Source organism: Salvia miltiorrhiza, chromosome 4, assembly GCF_028751815.1.
Source record: "Salvia miltiorrhiza cultivar Shanhuang (shh) chromosome 4, IMPLAD_Smil_shh, whole genome shotgun sequence".
NCBI classification, from domain to species: Eukaryota; Viridiplantae; Streptophyta; class Magnoliopsida; order Lamiales; family Lamiaceae; genus Salvia; species Salvia miltiorrhiza.
This window is the reverse complement of record NC_080390.1, coordinates 25,112,233-25,126,489: the sequence shown is the minus strand read 5'-3', so window position 1 is coordinate 25,126,489 and position 14,257 is coordinate 25,112,233. Positions and strand designations below refer to the sequence as shown.

The 14,257-nt window shown below is 34.3% G+C and overlaps 2 protein-coding genes across 7 annotated transcripts; one reads left to right on the top strand and one right to left on the bottom strand.

Moving 5' to 3' along the window:
* Window positions 1-841: 841 nt before the first annotated feature.
* LOC131019544 (uncharacterized) lies at window positions 842-4,827 on the top strand. Of its 5 annotated transcripts, none has more exons than XR_009100328.1 (9): window positions 850-1,237; window positions 1,457-1,633; window positions 1,754-1,903; window positions 2,458-2,559; window positions 2,634-2,704; window positions 2,822-2,889; window positions 3,528-3,621; window positions 3,735-3,772; window positions 4,384-4,492. XR_009100328.1 is itself a non-coding variant. In XM_057948109.1 (7 exons), exons 1-7 carry the CDS (start codon window positions 1,028-1,030, stop codon window positions 4,620-4,622), a joined length of 1,017 nt encoding a protein of 338 aa, XP_057804092.1. In that variant the 5' UTR covers window positions 842-1,027; the 3' UTR covers window positions 4,623-4,827. The 5 variants fall into 5 exon arrangements, 3 of the variants coding, with proteins under 3 accessions (XP_057804092.1, XP_057804094.1, XP_057804093.1); XR_009100327.1 differs by having other exon boundaries at window positions 3,735-3,821; XM_057948109.1 differs by lacking the exons at window positions 3,528-3,621; window positions 3,735-3,772 and having other exon boundaries at window positions 842-1,237; window positions 4,384-4,827.
* Window positions 4,828-4,853: 26 nt separating this feature from the next.
* Window positions 4,854-11,828, bottom strand: LOC131019542 (protein DA1-related 2-like). 2 transcript variants are annotated; one of them, XM_057948107.1, is made up of 10 exons: window positions 10,027-11,828; window positions 9,440-9,579; window positions 6,822-6,909; window positions 6,629-6,749; window positions 6,437-6,557; window positions 6,255-6,338; window positions 5,838-6,170; window positions 5,699-5,761; window positions 5,446-5,620; window positions 4,854-5,377 (listed from the first exon to the last, which is right to left on the bottom strand). In XM_057948107.1, exons 1-10 carry the CDS (start codon window positions 10,070-10,072, stop codon window positions 5,022-5,024), a joined length of 1,527 nt encoding a protein of 508 aa, XP_057804090.1. In that variant the 5' UTR covers window positions 10,073-11,828; the 3' UTR covers window positions 4,854-5,021. The 2 variants fall into 2 exon arrangements, with proteins under 2 accessions (XP_057804090.1, XP_057804091.1); XM_057948108.1 differs by lacking the exon at window positions 10,027-11,828 and adding an exon at window positions 9,670-9,963.
* Window positions 11,829-14,257: the final 2,429 nt, after the last annotated feature.

Here is a 14,257-nt window from a genome sequence, read left to right as displayed (position 1 = left end):
ACTAGAATTTGAGATGAGCTATTTACTTTTTGGATCATTCTAAAAGCTGTTCTGCAAAAATTCTAAATATCAACGTAGTCGAGCATCTCTTTGTTTTTTCAAACAATTAGTAAAACACAAATTTAAAAATTTGAGTACAATATAGTGTACGATACAATTGAGTTGATCGGCTTGCACTCAGACCCTAACCTGCTTTCTGATCCAAATTTACATTCTGACTCAAATTATATAAATAAATTAATAATAACACTGTCTATAATTGATACTATTCAGATATATAAATGACAGTGTAATATTTTCAATTTTATAGTATCATTTAAAATATTATAGTGTTATTTACAATTTTATAGTGTCAATTACAAGAAATATCATTTATATTTCTAAATAGTGTCAATTATACACAGTATTGTCATTGACAATGTTATAGTGTCATTTATACGCTGTGTCATTTGTATAACAGAATAGTGGCAATTACAAGCGATGTCATTTGTATAATCGAATTGTGTCGTTTACATAATTTGGATCAAGATGCGAATTTGGATCAGGATACGGATCAATATCTGGATGCGGGTCAACTCGATTGTACGGTACACCTGATTGTACTCAATACGACCTCTTAGTAAAAAGGATGGCCTAGTGGATGAGGTGGTTACCTGTTGTCCAAGAGGTCACATATTCGAGTACTATCGGCCACTATTACCACCATAGGTGGGGTGTCCGGGTGTGTGAGTGATTTGTATTATTTATTTAGAAATTTTATAAAAAAAAAATCGAAATTTTAATTATTTTATTTTTAAAAAAAAGGGATAAAAATGGGAGCGCAAGAGCTCGGTAACAAAATCTTGCAATTACAAAGTCGGCGTCGCGCACGTTTTTACCACAGCTTCGTGTTGTTTACGCCAACAGCAATTCATTAATACCATGAGCTGTTTGAACAAACTGCCCCCATAAGCACTTCTCGATTCCCTCTTTTCTCAAGATTGCGTCCTGCCGTTGTATCAATTTCTGTGTTTGGATTTTATTTTATATGTCAGCGATTGGTAAAATGCAGACGGAAGCGAGGGTCGGAGTGGTGGTGGAGGGAGGGGGCCTGAGTGCGACGACGTCGTCGGTCGTGGTGGAGCCGCCGCGCCAGAGGCAAATCGGGACCGCCTCGCAGCTCCTCGCCGGTGGCCTCGCCGGAGCCGTCAGCAAGACTTGTACGGCTCCTCTTGCCCGCCTCACCATTCTTTTTCAGGTATTTTTTCTCAGCATTTTACTCCCTTTTCAATTGAAGTTTCTCTGTGTGTGTATGTGTTGTTGCGAAGGGAATTGTTGAATTGAATTTTGGCTTTTGCTTTTTATGGTGAATTGATTGCTGGATTTGAGAGGGTTTACTTTTACCCCTTTCTGGTGTAAGTATGAGAAGAGTAAATAAATAAATAACTTAAATTAAAGGATCACATCAATTTTGCAGATTCAGGGAATGCATTCCGATGCGTCTAGGTTAGAGAAGGCGAGTATATGGCGTGAAGCATCAAGGATTGCTAGAGAAGAAGGCTTGAGAGCATTTTGGAAGGGAAATTTGGTCACGATCGCCCACCGTCTTCCCTATTCTTCCATAAGCTTTTATGCATTTGAACGCTACAAGAATGTTGGTACAATTGTTCTGTAAAGAACTTCTATTTTTGAGTAACTTATTCATGGACTATCAAGTATTTTGTGATCATGTGTAATTGACTAATCTTTTGCATTTTTTTTGTTTGTTTAATAGCTGTTACAAGTTACTTTAGGAGTTGAAGGCCAAGGAGAAAATATCAGTACTGACCTTTGCATACGGCTTTTAGGTGGTGGTCTGGCTGGAGTGACTGCCGCTTCAGCTACCTATCCCTTGGATCTTGTGCGCACACGTCTTACAGCGCAGGTGAACATATGGAGTGTGCTTGTTGTAGTGTTGACTGTTTAATGGATATACACTTCTATTAGGGTCTGTTACTCCTGCAAGATGCTTACTTTTTTCTTAATTGGTATGCATGAAACTAGCACATACTTCTCCTTGCAAAAGTTATCCTGATAGTTTGCGATTAACTGTCTTCTCTACCTTATAAGCATGATATCTTTAACAACGAGAAATCCTTTGTTTCCCCACTTTGTTCTACTTGGAAATGAGGAGAAGGAAATGGTTGGAAAAGAGTGTAGTCTCTGTGGCAAATTAAAGTGATTGAGAAATAGAATTATCTTGAGAAAAAAAGGAAAATCAAGCATGTTGATTGAAACTCGTGTTATATTAATATAAAGGTCAAAACTTTGATTGATAAAAAGAAAGTAAACACTATCAGTTTCTTTGTCTTCCTTTGACTGGCACCTTGAAGTTTTGCGACCCAAGTTCTATTAGTTAACCTTTATTTTCATATTGTTTCATTGCATGCAAACAGTGTGTATTGATAACTCTGACATAAAACTTTTCTGTATGTGCAGACAAATGTGATTTATTACAGAGGGATATTCCATTCCTTGCGTACCATATGCAAGGAAGAAGGTTTTCTTGGCCTTTATAAAGGACTTGGTCCAACTTTATTGGTATATTTGTTTTCACTTTATTTGTTTGATTATTCTTGATTCACTTGGTTACTGAATCTGTGCTGCTTATGTAGGGTGTTGGCCCGAATTTGGCTATTAGCTTTTCAGTCTATGATACTGCAAGATCTTATTGGCAGCTTCATAGGTAGGAAATAATAGTTCATCTTGTTGATGGATTTTAAAATACTATATAGTCAAGTTTGAAAATTGAGCTTTGTATGTAAATTAAGATTTTACATGTTCCTATATTTATTGACCTCAGGCCTCAAGACTCAATTATTCTAGCAAGCCTTGCATGTGGGAGTCTTTCAGGAGTTGCATCATCAACAGGTGAGTGATCTGACCACATGTTTTCCTATCTGAACTTTAAAGTATGGCATCTAGCCTCCAGTTTTTAATATATGAATCCGGGTGGAGCAGAAAGTAAACTAGCTTATGTTTCAACTAATGAATTGAATTTTTTAATATTGTCTAGAATGTTCTTTCAGTTCTTTTGAACCAGATTAGTTGAGAATAACAGAACTGAATATTTTGAACTAGAACTAATCTAACAGATATCGTGATCACATGTATGAGTGGTTCCCTTAGTGACCACCTTCATGTTTGTAGTCTCTCCATGTTTCCTACATCTATGCCTGTGCTTGCGTTTATTCTGTGGTTCTGGTTTTTGTAATGAGAATGTGCTCTTATTTAATCAGATTTTTTAGTCCTCTTGAACATCATTATGAAGTTATATTCAAATGTGGAAGAAATGCCCATTTCTATGGTTCCTTTTCTTTTACCTTATGTTTACTGATGTTCATACATTTCTTTTCTCCTATAATAAAATATGACTGGACATCCAAGTTAGAAACTGGATATTACTACAAGTAACTTCATATTATTTCAACCTGATTAAATTATCCAATATAGAATACAAAAATAACAGAAGATCTGAATGCCTGTGGCTGTCTTCAATGCTTTTGCAGAGAATTGAGGATGCAGGCTTCGCAGTAAGTATTAACCAGATTGACCCCTAGAGCTTGAGGTCCAGACATGATAATCTGGCAATATGAAATTTTTGTAAGAAGCTAATAAAATATATTCTTCTTGATTGTTCTTCTGGAGCAAGCTTTACCTTCTTTATAAGGATATTTTGGAAAAGGTTGATTTTGCTAAATAACTTGGCTCTCCAGATATGCAGTTGGCTCCAATATTAGGTGACTAATTTCAGGTGAGCCAAGTTTTGGAGTTTTCAAATTGTGAGAGGTGTCCTCTTTGAGGTATGCTTCACAGTTAGGTTTTGCGAATTGCTCTGTGATTATAACTCACCGGTTCATTACAAATAAACTTTTGGTCAATTTCATAAAGGTATTGCAAAATGAGTCCATCTTGTCCAACTCCGTCATCCATCCTCACCCTGAGAAAATAGTGTTTGCTGATGGGAAACATTTACATCTTATAAGGGGCAGTGAACCGAAAAAGAATTGCAACTATCATTAACTGATTCACATCTGCATTGTATGCATTTTTTAAGTGTTGAGTAAAACTTCTGTTCCTGTAAATCTGGCTAGCACTGAACAAACTGAACAAGTAAGCAGTAGTTATCATCAAATTTCAGTTGAATTGAAAGGAATAGATTGTTTGATATTAAGCTATGACGATGCTTGTCTGCTTTAATTAAGCTAGTGGTTATTGAGAATGCACTCCCGATTTGATGTATGACAATAACACCGTTGTTGAGATATTTGTTTTTCCATTACGATATCATGCGTGTGACTTACTGAAGTTGTTAGTGTGGCAATCTAGAGTTTGTTTGGAGCTCTAATATCTATGTCTGTGCAGTGGCATATCCCCTGGATCTTGTGAGGCGGAGAATGCAGCTGGAAGGAGCTGGTGGAAGAGCTCGTGTTTACAGAACGGGTCTGGTTGGGACACTGAGGCATATTATCAGGAAGGAAGGTTGGCTTGGCCTATATCGGGGGATTCTGCCCGAATACTACAAAGTCGTGCCCAGCGTGGGCATCGTCTTCATGACCTATGAAAAGTTGAAGCAAATCCTCTCCAGCATCCCCGAAAGCTAGATAAGTTCGCCGCTTATACTTGGAATGTTTCTTGGCCTCACTCAAGTTTTCTGATTGTATAGATACGAAAGGAAATGGATGAAAAAGAAATCACGTAACTACGATTCAAGTGTATAATACATTGTTACCAGGTCCTGTAGTTGAGCTCCATTTTGTGACATCTTTTTTTTCTTTCCATTAAAATGCAGATGAATGAATTGAACTATATATTTGTGTGATTGTATCTCATAATTGAGGTATCGAACTTTAAATGGATAAAAAAAAAAGCAGCCGCTCATTACAAACTTGAATATAGAAATTATGAATAAACAAGCTACGATGAACCTATAACTGAAACCACCGCAGAGTTCCATATTAGGTTTTCATGGCTGTTTTTTACTCTTCTTGATTTTGTGATTACTATTCTGGGAAGATTCCTGTGTGGCGGATGTGATCCAGGGTACGTCGTAAGCCATACTTGTTAACTGCCGCCATGGCAGCTCTGAATCCTCCACCGTAAGCCGGAGACGCATCGTGGAGGATCTGATGCATGAAGAACACCCCGAGCTTATTCTCAGCGCTCGATTTACCACCTTTCTTGGAAGAATGCCATGACGAGGGGGGCATGGATCCGTACGACCATGTTGATGACGATGATGCAGATGCAGACGACGTCGTGGCTCTGGAATCAGGCACCACCACCTCCGATTCCAGCCACATGTGGGACAGCACTTGACAGATACCTTCTTCCACCTCTGGCCTTAGATTTCGGAACTCTGAATGGAAAATACAGAAATATAGTTGCAAATTTATCATTAAATAAGGGAAAATTTTATCGCCTTACCATTGAGACGTAACCATCCATGCATGAGCTCGTGTGCAAGTATTGCTCCAGTTAGTAACCTTGGGAGGCCGTACAGCACAAGAATGGCTGTAACTTCACACCTTCGAGTCAGCTTCTGTGGCTGCGTTCTGATACCTACTAGCCCACGACGGTCCATCCGCGGCCGCCTCATTATCTGAAGGATGAAGAATTTAGTGAAAAATGGGCTCTTCATCTATATGATGCGTTAGACCTAATCAACTCATGATCTTACACTTGTAACTGTCTGCTCTTCCGAAAGGCACAAACCTCTTGTTTCAGGCATGTGGTGGTAACCCTACAAAAACCAAATATAACATAGCTCAGTAAATTCTGTGCAACATTGTGTTAGTTTGGAAGGAAAAGATGATTACATGTTTCTCCCCTTCGATAGCCTCATTGAGGGCTTGTCTTGGAACGAGAAGCATTGGGATTTCCTGTGCGATCCTCATGTTCATCCCTTCGTAGTAGTCTCTGATGGAGTGGTATAAAGGTTGGCAGTCACCGGTGTCCATGATGGCCGATTCCATGCACTCCAAGCATAGGCAGCGCCCGTCTCCCAAGGATATGTATCGAGTGTTGCGTGACTCCAAACGCTCACAGCTACAGCAGCGAGGTGTGTTGTCGTGCTCATGAGAAGGGCAGTACTTCTGCGACCAGAAGGGGTGGCATCTGTACTCGATCAAGCCCATATTGTTGGTCGGGATCTGCAGAAAGAGCATTGATATTGATGTTGATGGAAAGAGTGAAATGTTTTGTATTGGCAGAAAACTGAAACTGATGCTGCTTACAAATTGATGGCACACTTCACATTTGGGATGATTGAGCTCTTTGAAGCAGGATTTGTGGTATGTTTCTCTCCCTGACAAAGAGAACTTGAATCAAAAATGAAAAACAATAAGAAGTTGATGAGGGATAAAATGAAAAGAAGGTAAAATACATGGTGATGCATATATATTCATAAAGGGCTTACCTCGTGCTCGGTAATAGGGTAGTTACAGGCGTGACAACGGAAGCATTCCGGATGGTAAAAGGCGCCCATGCATCCGAGATAATTCCCATATCCGATGTCACGTCTGCAACCAGCACACTTTCTGCAACACCATACAAGATGAGTCAGAGTGAGTTACATTTGATTTGGTGATATATGCAAAATGTATGGTACCTAGATCCCCTTGGATAATAATCTCTCTCTCTAGGGGCATATGAAGGGTATGGGGCTGAGTTGAAACTATCGCGAAGTGACCTTGCTACATCCTCATCATTTTCTGCTCGCCATCTGTATCCTGCACAATCGCATTTTTTACCTTCGATTACACAAACTCAAGAGCTAGAGCCCATACAGATGATGCTACTACCATTTGGTCTCTTTAAATCTTCTGACATAGACAGCGCAATTGCGCGATCTAATTCCTCCTTCTCTCTGCTGCCCCGAGATCGTTCATCCTTCAAAATCAACAACATAAGCAACAGCACCACACCAAGCTAAATATAACCATTGATGTATAAGGACATCCCTCCAAATGTTCAAAGGCGAAAATTTACGGTTTCCATTGTCGATTTCAAGATATTATGTGACACAGAGCACATTAAGTTCTCAGCAGATAGGTCATTTCGATCCAATTCTCAAAAACAAGTCTACAATTCAGACTAGGGGTGGATCGATACGGTATGCCGAAAATTTTCCATCATACCGTATACCATACCGTAAATTGCGGTATGAGAATTTTCATACCGTTGCCGTGCCGTACCGTACTTTTTGGTATACCGAAGATCGGCATACCGCAAATTTCGGTATGAGAATTTCCATACCGTTGTCGTACCGATAGTGCGGTATACCATACCTTACGGTATATTGAAATTATTGGTATATTAATATCAATATATGTAATATATAATATGTATATAGTTTTTTATTATATATAACATAATATATACGTAACCCTATAACTTTTAAAATTATTTTAGTGCACTATAATTAAGTTAAATTATCAAATTAGATAACAATGAAATTATATATATTATGTATCTAATATTGCACTTAATAAATAGTTATATTATTATTTATCTTTTTATGAGATATATTGTTAAATAATGCATTATATTATTTTTATTTTTATTCAAGGATTTAATGAGTATTGAATAATAATTTAATGAAAATATAGTAAGTATTTCATTGTTTGATATTAATTGCTTTTATTTATATTAGGAAAATAACATAATTATATTTTTCCCTTAATTAAATGAATCAAATATTTTTGGTTCAGTTTGATATTCAATTCAAAGTTTTTATATTCGAATACAAAATTTTGTGATTTACTCGAATACAAATATGAATATTTGTTTGATTTGATTAGTTATCAAATATTATTTGAAAATCATAATGCTCGATTCAGTATTTAAAAATAAAGAATAAAATAGATATAAAGCAAAAAATTAATATTTACTTAGATAAAAAAATAATATTAATCAAAGCATTAAAAACATTGATTTAAAATTCAATTCATACGAAAGTATTTCATATTTTGAGTTAAATAGTAAGAAGTCAAATGAAATAGTAGAAGTATTTCGATTTATATTGTTTAAAATATACTTGTAAAAGATTGAAACGGATATTTGATTCGATTCGAATATTCGCGAATCAATGTACGAATCGAATATGAATAGCAAATAAAATTTAAAAGATATTCGAGTAACCATTGGAATATGCAATTATTTTTACGAATGTGAATCGAATCCAATAATATTCGCTTCAATTCGATTTGTTTACTTTACATCCGTAGAATTAACTTATTCTAAAATTATAGTTATAGTCTACACATATAGTATACCTATATAGCTCACACATATACGTTATACATTATAATTTACTATATATTGATATTCTAGTTTCATCAATAACCTAGTAGATTTTGTAATTATTGTTTCAGTTTTATATTTAATCAATTTATTTACTTTTCAAAATTTACTTATGACTTATTATTATCTATTAGTTTATTTTTTTTTATAACATGAATGTAACTTATTCTAGAGATATAGTTATTATAGATTTAGAATTATAGTATGTAGACATATAAGTATAGATATATATGTAGCTCATACTTGTATAGTTATATAATATACTTGTATACTTTTCAAAGTCCTTTAGTTAAATAACATAGATGCAATTTATTTTATATTTATTCAATTTATTTACATGTTTTTAATTATTAATAAATATATATTTTATAAGTTGTCATTAATTTTTTAATAATTATGAAAAAAACTTTTTAATAATTTACCACTAATTAAATATATATAATTTATTTTGACGGTATATGGGTTTTTTCGGTATATACCGAAACAACGGTATATACCGTAGCACGGTATATGCCAATTTTTCGGCATATACCGCGGTATCGGTATACCGCGGTATGAGAAAATTGATATCGTTGCCATACCGAAAATTTTCGGTTCGGTACAATACCGTACCGAAATTTTCGGTATACCGAAATTTCGGTATTTTTTCGATACGGTAAGTGCGGTATACCGATTTTTCGGTATTTTGCTCCACCCCTAATTCAGACCACCAAAATTGCATCTTAACTATGATTTTTTTTTTGTTTGTTTTTCAGTACTCTCTTTATAACTTTGTTGCTGATGAAAGTTCTACATGTTAATATCCATGGTATAACATGCATGACTTTATTTAAATAGAGAGAATTAGATTTTACTAAAGGTAATCTTGTTGCCTTGTCCTAAAATCATGTTTATATCCATACAGATGCACCACAGTCAGTAGCTAATGTAGCACTTTTTCCTCTATCAAGTATTCAAGTTCCTAAAGAGAAACATGCACATGCAAGTAATACTATATACTCAACCAAAATATGCTTATAGGATATGAACTTTACTTTATTCCAAGAATTTGTAGAAAAGTATTCTGGTGATTTCCAAGATAAAAACGGGATGAAAAGAAGAAGATAGATATGAATACCAGGGATCTAAAGGGAGCACGCCACACCATGTTTTCCTCCCCAAGAAACTGAGGTTGCTGTGAACCGGTTGAAACTTCCCTGCTGCTCGCCCCGCCCTTGAAAATCTTACTCAGCCATTTCATGAAACGCGATTTCCTCTCTGCACACCAACAACAAACATCAATTCACTCTTGCTATATGCAAAACTCATAACACATAAATGGAAAACAAAGCAACACAATCTTCACACATGATAAACTTTGAGTCTTTGAAGAAATCATTCAACCAACAAATGAATTGCACAAGACTCCATCCCACCACATATTTATAGACAGCTAACAAGAAATATGAATTGGCATAGAAGAAATAATCTTCTTGTAGAAGCAAAAATTATAAACCGTCAAATATTAGAAGCATCAACTGGATGTTCAAAAAGGCATCATCTTTACACAAACAGGAACAAACCCACATAAAAAAATGCAAAAGGGCATCACTCAAATTCCATAAAGACACAATCTTTAACTTAACAATCTTCAAACACAGCCTAAACTCAATCAAAAATCCCAAAATAGTAAATCTTTAAAGTGAAAAAAGGTGAAAAGCATACCATAAATACAGGGATGAGAAAGGTGGTTGACATTTGAAGAAGACATGGGGGGGGCCAAGGGGGGCGGAACACTATGTATAGAAGGCGGTTTTCCGGGGGGCTGAAAGGGACTAACACCGAGGGTGAGAAGAATGGAATAGGAGAGAGAAAGGAACTGGAGAAGAATGGCATCATTGATAAAGCTAAGTGTTTTTCAAGAGAGAGAAAGGGGAGAAGGAAAAAAGAGGGAATATCTGTGAGAGGAGAGATTCTTGGCTTGTGGGAAAGAAATCAAGAAAGTGTATGAGAATCTGATGAGAGGGATGGTAATGGAGGAAAGGGAAAAGCACAAGTCTGCTGGGATTGGACGGCTGAGTTTTATGGAGTCATCAACACTGTAACCGCCGGAGAAGAGAAGAAAACAAAAGTTTAAATTCCATTTTCCCTCTTAAAATATGTGCGCGAATTTCGGATAAAAGTGGGAGCGTGTCCATATCAAGAAACATGATCCCATAAAAATAATCTAGATCTTACTAAAATTTAGTTGTAGTATCATCGGCTAATCACAGCGAAGATGGTGATATTGCTCTTGCGCCCATGAATCGGATTTTCTTCTGTTTCTTCAGTGCAGCTGCCTCAAGAATTCAACTAGTCATTTTCAGTTCGTAGACATCCACGGTCTCACAATTTTATGTGTGCAACTATGTTTCATTTATATATTTATTAATTTAATAATATTTTTATTAAAAAAATTAATTATAATACTATGGTTACCCTTAATTTTTATTTCAAAAAATTAACTTTTTTTAAAAATTATATACCATAACTTTTAATTTATCAATATATTAAATTACCTAATAAAAGTAAAATTAAATTCTAAAACAAAATTATATACCTTAGATGGAATAAACTCTAGTTAATAATCATAAAATTAAATTAAAATATACAAAATTGAAATTAAAGAAAAAAATATAAAAAAATAAATAAAATTAAAAACAAAATACAAAGTGAGAAAGCAAATGTGGTACATCGGATTTGAATCCTTTATATTGAGACCATGTTTATTGATGCACATCATCATGTCATGATATAATTACGATAATCAAGCGATATATATAGTTATAAGAATCGATCACCTACCCTCCGTGAATATGCATAACGTATTTACGACTGATGTAATAATTTTAATTAGGAAAAAGAATTAATATATTTTACTCTAATTAAAATTGTCACATATAATAATCTATAGATAAATCATACGAGAGAGGGATATATTCGACCAATAAATCATTAATACAATATGAACTCAACAATCAACACATTTTATTCTCCACGAAAGCACTCTGCTACACCAGTAATTCACTTCAATAATTTCTTTTGTTAGATTTCTTTTTTTTCTAAACATATATTAATAGACTTATTTGTAAAACTAAGCAATACATATATTTTTAAGCAGTGAGCAATCGGAGCGGAAGAAATGGGTTAATGAACAAAATTAAACTTGTTTATCTCTAGAAAATAAATGCATGCTTTTATCATCAAACTTAAACATGGAAAAGTTGAAAATTCACATGGGGCTCCATGGAAATTAAAAGGGAGAAGGCATTTTTTGCAGTTCAATTTTATAAAGATCGAAAAAGCGTACAAGAGATGCCCTCATTGCAAAAAGAGGGCTACACACATATTCCATAAGCATGCAACTTGCTAAACAAGGTAGACAAAAGGGTGACATCAATCTACTATATTACGATGTATCAAAATATTCATTTTGCTAGTCTAAAAATAAAAACAAAAATGGACACAATGACTAAAGTATACAACAATAGTTACTCCATTCGTCCCACTTTAATAGGCTTGTTTTCCTTTTTGGGACGACCCACTCCAATAGGCCCAATCTAAAATTAGAAATAATTAGGGACTTCTTAATTCTTATTTTATTTTTATTTTATTTTTAATTTTTAAAAATAAAAGTTACAAAAAATAATTATAAAGTGGATAACACAATAAAATAATTATTTTTCGTTAAATAAAATTCTTTCTTAAAATAAAAAATAAAAGTGGATAATTTTTCTTAAAATAAAATCCTTGATAAATTTTTCGTAAAATAATTATTTTTACTAAAATGAGATAGGGGAAGCAAAGGTAATTAACAAAAATTAAGGATGTACTTAAAAGGTTAAAATTGTGTGGACCACACTATTTATCTATCAAAAAGTGAGTTTCTTAATCTCCGTGCCGAAAATAATTGAGCCTATTGGGCTGGGACGGAGGGAGTATTTTTTTAAAAATTAGCCACACTTATCATTTTACCTTTTACATAAAAAATTTAAAAATTATCTCACTTAATCAAATTAGAGATCAAAAGCAGGAAACACAAATCATGAGAAAAAACTAGAGATTGTTGAAAATTCGGCAAGACCAAACAAGGAAATATTCACATACATGGAAAACCAAAAGAACATCAAATGTTAGACGGGTGATTCTATTCATAGCCCCCATTTTACTCCACATAGCCTCCCATTTAAAATAATAATTATGAATTTACTAATTTATCCTATAGTTTATAACCCCCAAAGTATTTTAGTTCATAGCCTCCAAATTAATTACCCTACAACATGCGTTATCATCATACGAAACTTGCATCTTATCTCAGTTGCTTATTGATTGATAAGGCGGAACGACGATGTTGCTTATTCCGAATTTTAATCTCAGTTCTGGAATTGTTTTCATCCTTAATTTATTAATGGGTTAATAGTGTTTTATGTCCCGAACTTTCAAGGTTTTCCACAAAATGTCCCGAACTTTAACTTTCTCTTAAAAAACCCTGAACTTTCAACATTTTCCACAAAATGTCCCGCTATCCAAAATCCGGTGACGGAAAGATGACTCATCTTATCGGAGTCTGAGGTGGACATCTTTTTGTATAATTAATTAATTAATTAAATAAAACTATTCCACTTCATTAATACACCAATTCCACCTCATTAACACAAAAAATTAAAAAATCCAACTTAATAAACACAATCCCATCCTTATTCTTACGCAAAGTTTAAATAAGACATCAAATTTCTTCCCCAAAATTTTCTTCTTCCCCATTTTTTTTTTCTCTGAACGTGCCAATACTCTCTTACATATGTTCTCCAAAATTTCCTTCTTCCTCAAAGTTCATCGAAACACCTTTCGATTGCAATTTTTTTTTTCTTCTCTAAAGTTCATTTCCTAAATCTTTTTGAATATAATCGTCCTCTTTAACTGTAGTGGAGAACTAATAGCGCTCATATGAAATATAATCGTCCTCTTTATTCTTCTGATGTACACGAAATGCTCTCGTCCTCTTTATTGCTTCAAATGAACACGAAATGCTCTCATATGAAGTGTGCTGGTAAAGTGTTCGACAATTAAATAGAGTGCATACATAAGAGTGCATTATTACATAAGAGTGCATTATTACAAGTTGGAAGTCAAGTTGCTTTAACCTTGTTAAGCTCATTCGACTGGTAGACATAATATGCACTCTTTTAATATGTGGAAGTCAAGTGTGCATTATCTTAGAAACTGATGTACAAGGAATTGAAAACAAAATAAGTAATCAAAACAACTTGTTTCATTCATGAAGTCTTATTTAAACTTTGCGTAAGAATAAGGATGGGATTGTGTTTATTAAGTTTGATTTTTTAATTTTTTGTGTTAATGAGGTGGAATTGGTGTATTAATGAAGTGGAATAGTTTTATTTAATTAATTAATTAATTATACAAAAAGATGTCCACCTCAGACTCCGATAAGATGAGTCATCTTTCCGTCACCGGATTTTGGATAGCGGGACATTTTGTGGAAAATGTTGAAAGTTCAGGGTTTTTTAGGAGAAAGTTAAAGTTCGGGACATTTTGTGGAAAACCTTGAAAGTTCGGGACATAAAACACTATTAACCCTTTATTAATTGATGTTTCCCTGATCTAACGCAGCCATTTTTGCGCAAACTGCCGCCAATGAGAGCAAAGAGCAGGTGGTGTATATATTTATTGTGTTGAACTCCACAAATTTGTGAAAACTTATGTTGATGAATAACAATTTACTTTATTTTGTCGAATTTCTGTTTGTAGATTTGTATTGTGATGTCAATCAAGTTTCATTAATATCTATTGAAACACATTTTAGATGCATATATCGGATTTTTATATATGTAGTAGAACTAACCCACACCCCAATCTTTGAGCAGGTGAAGATTACTTCACTGTTAATTCTTCTAAATTT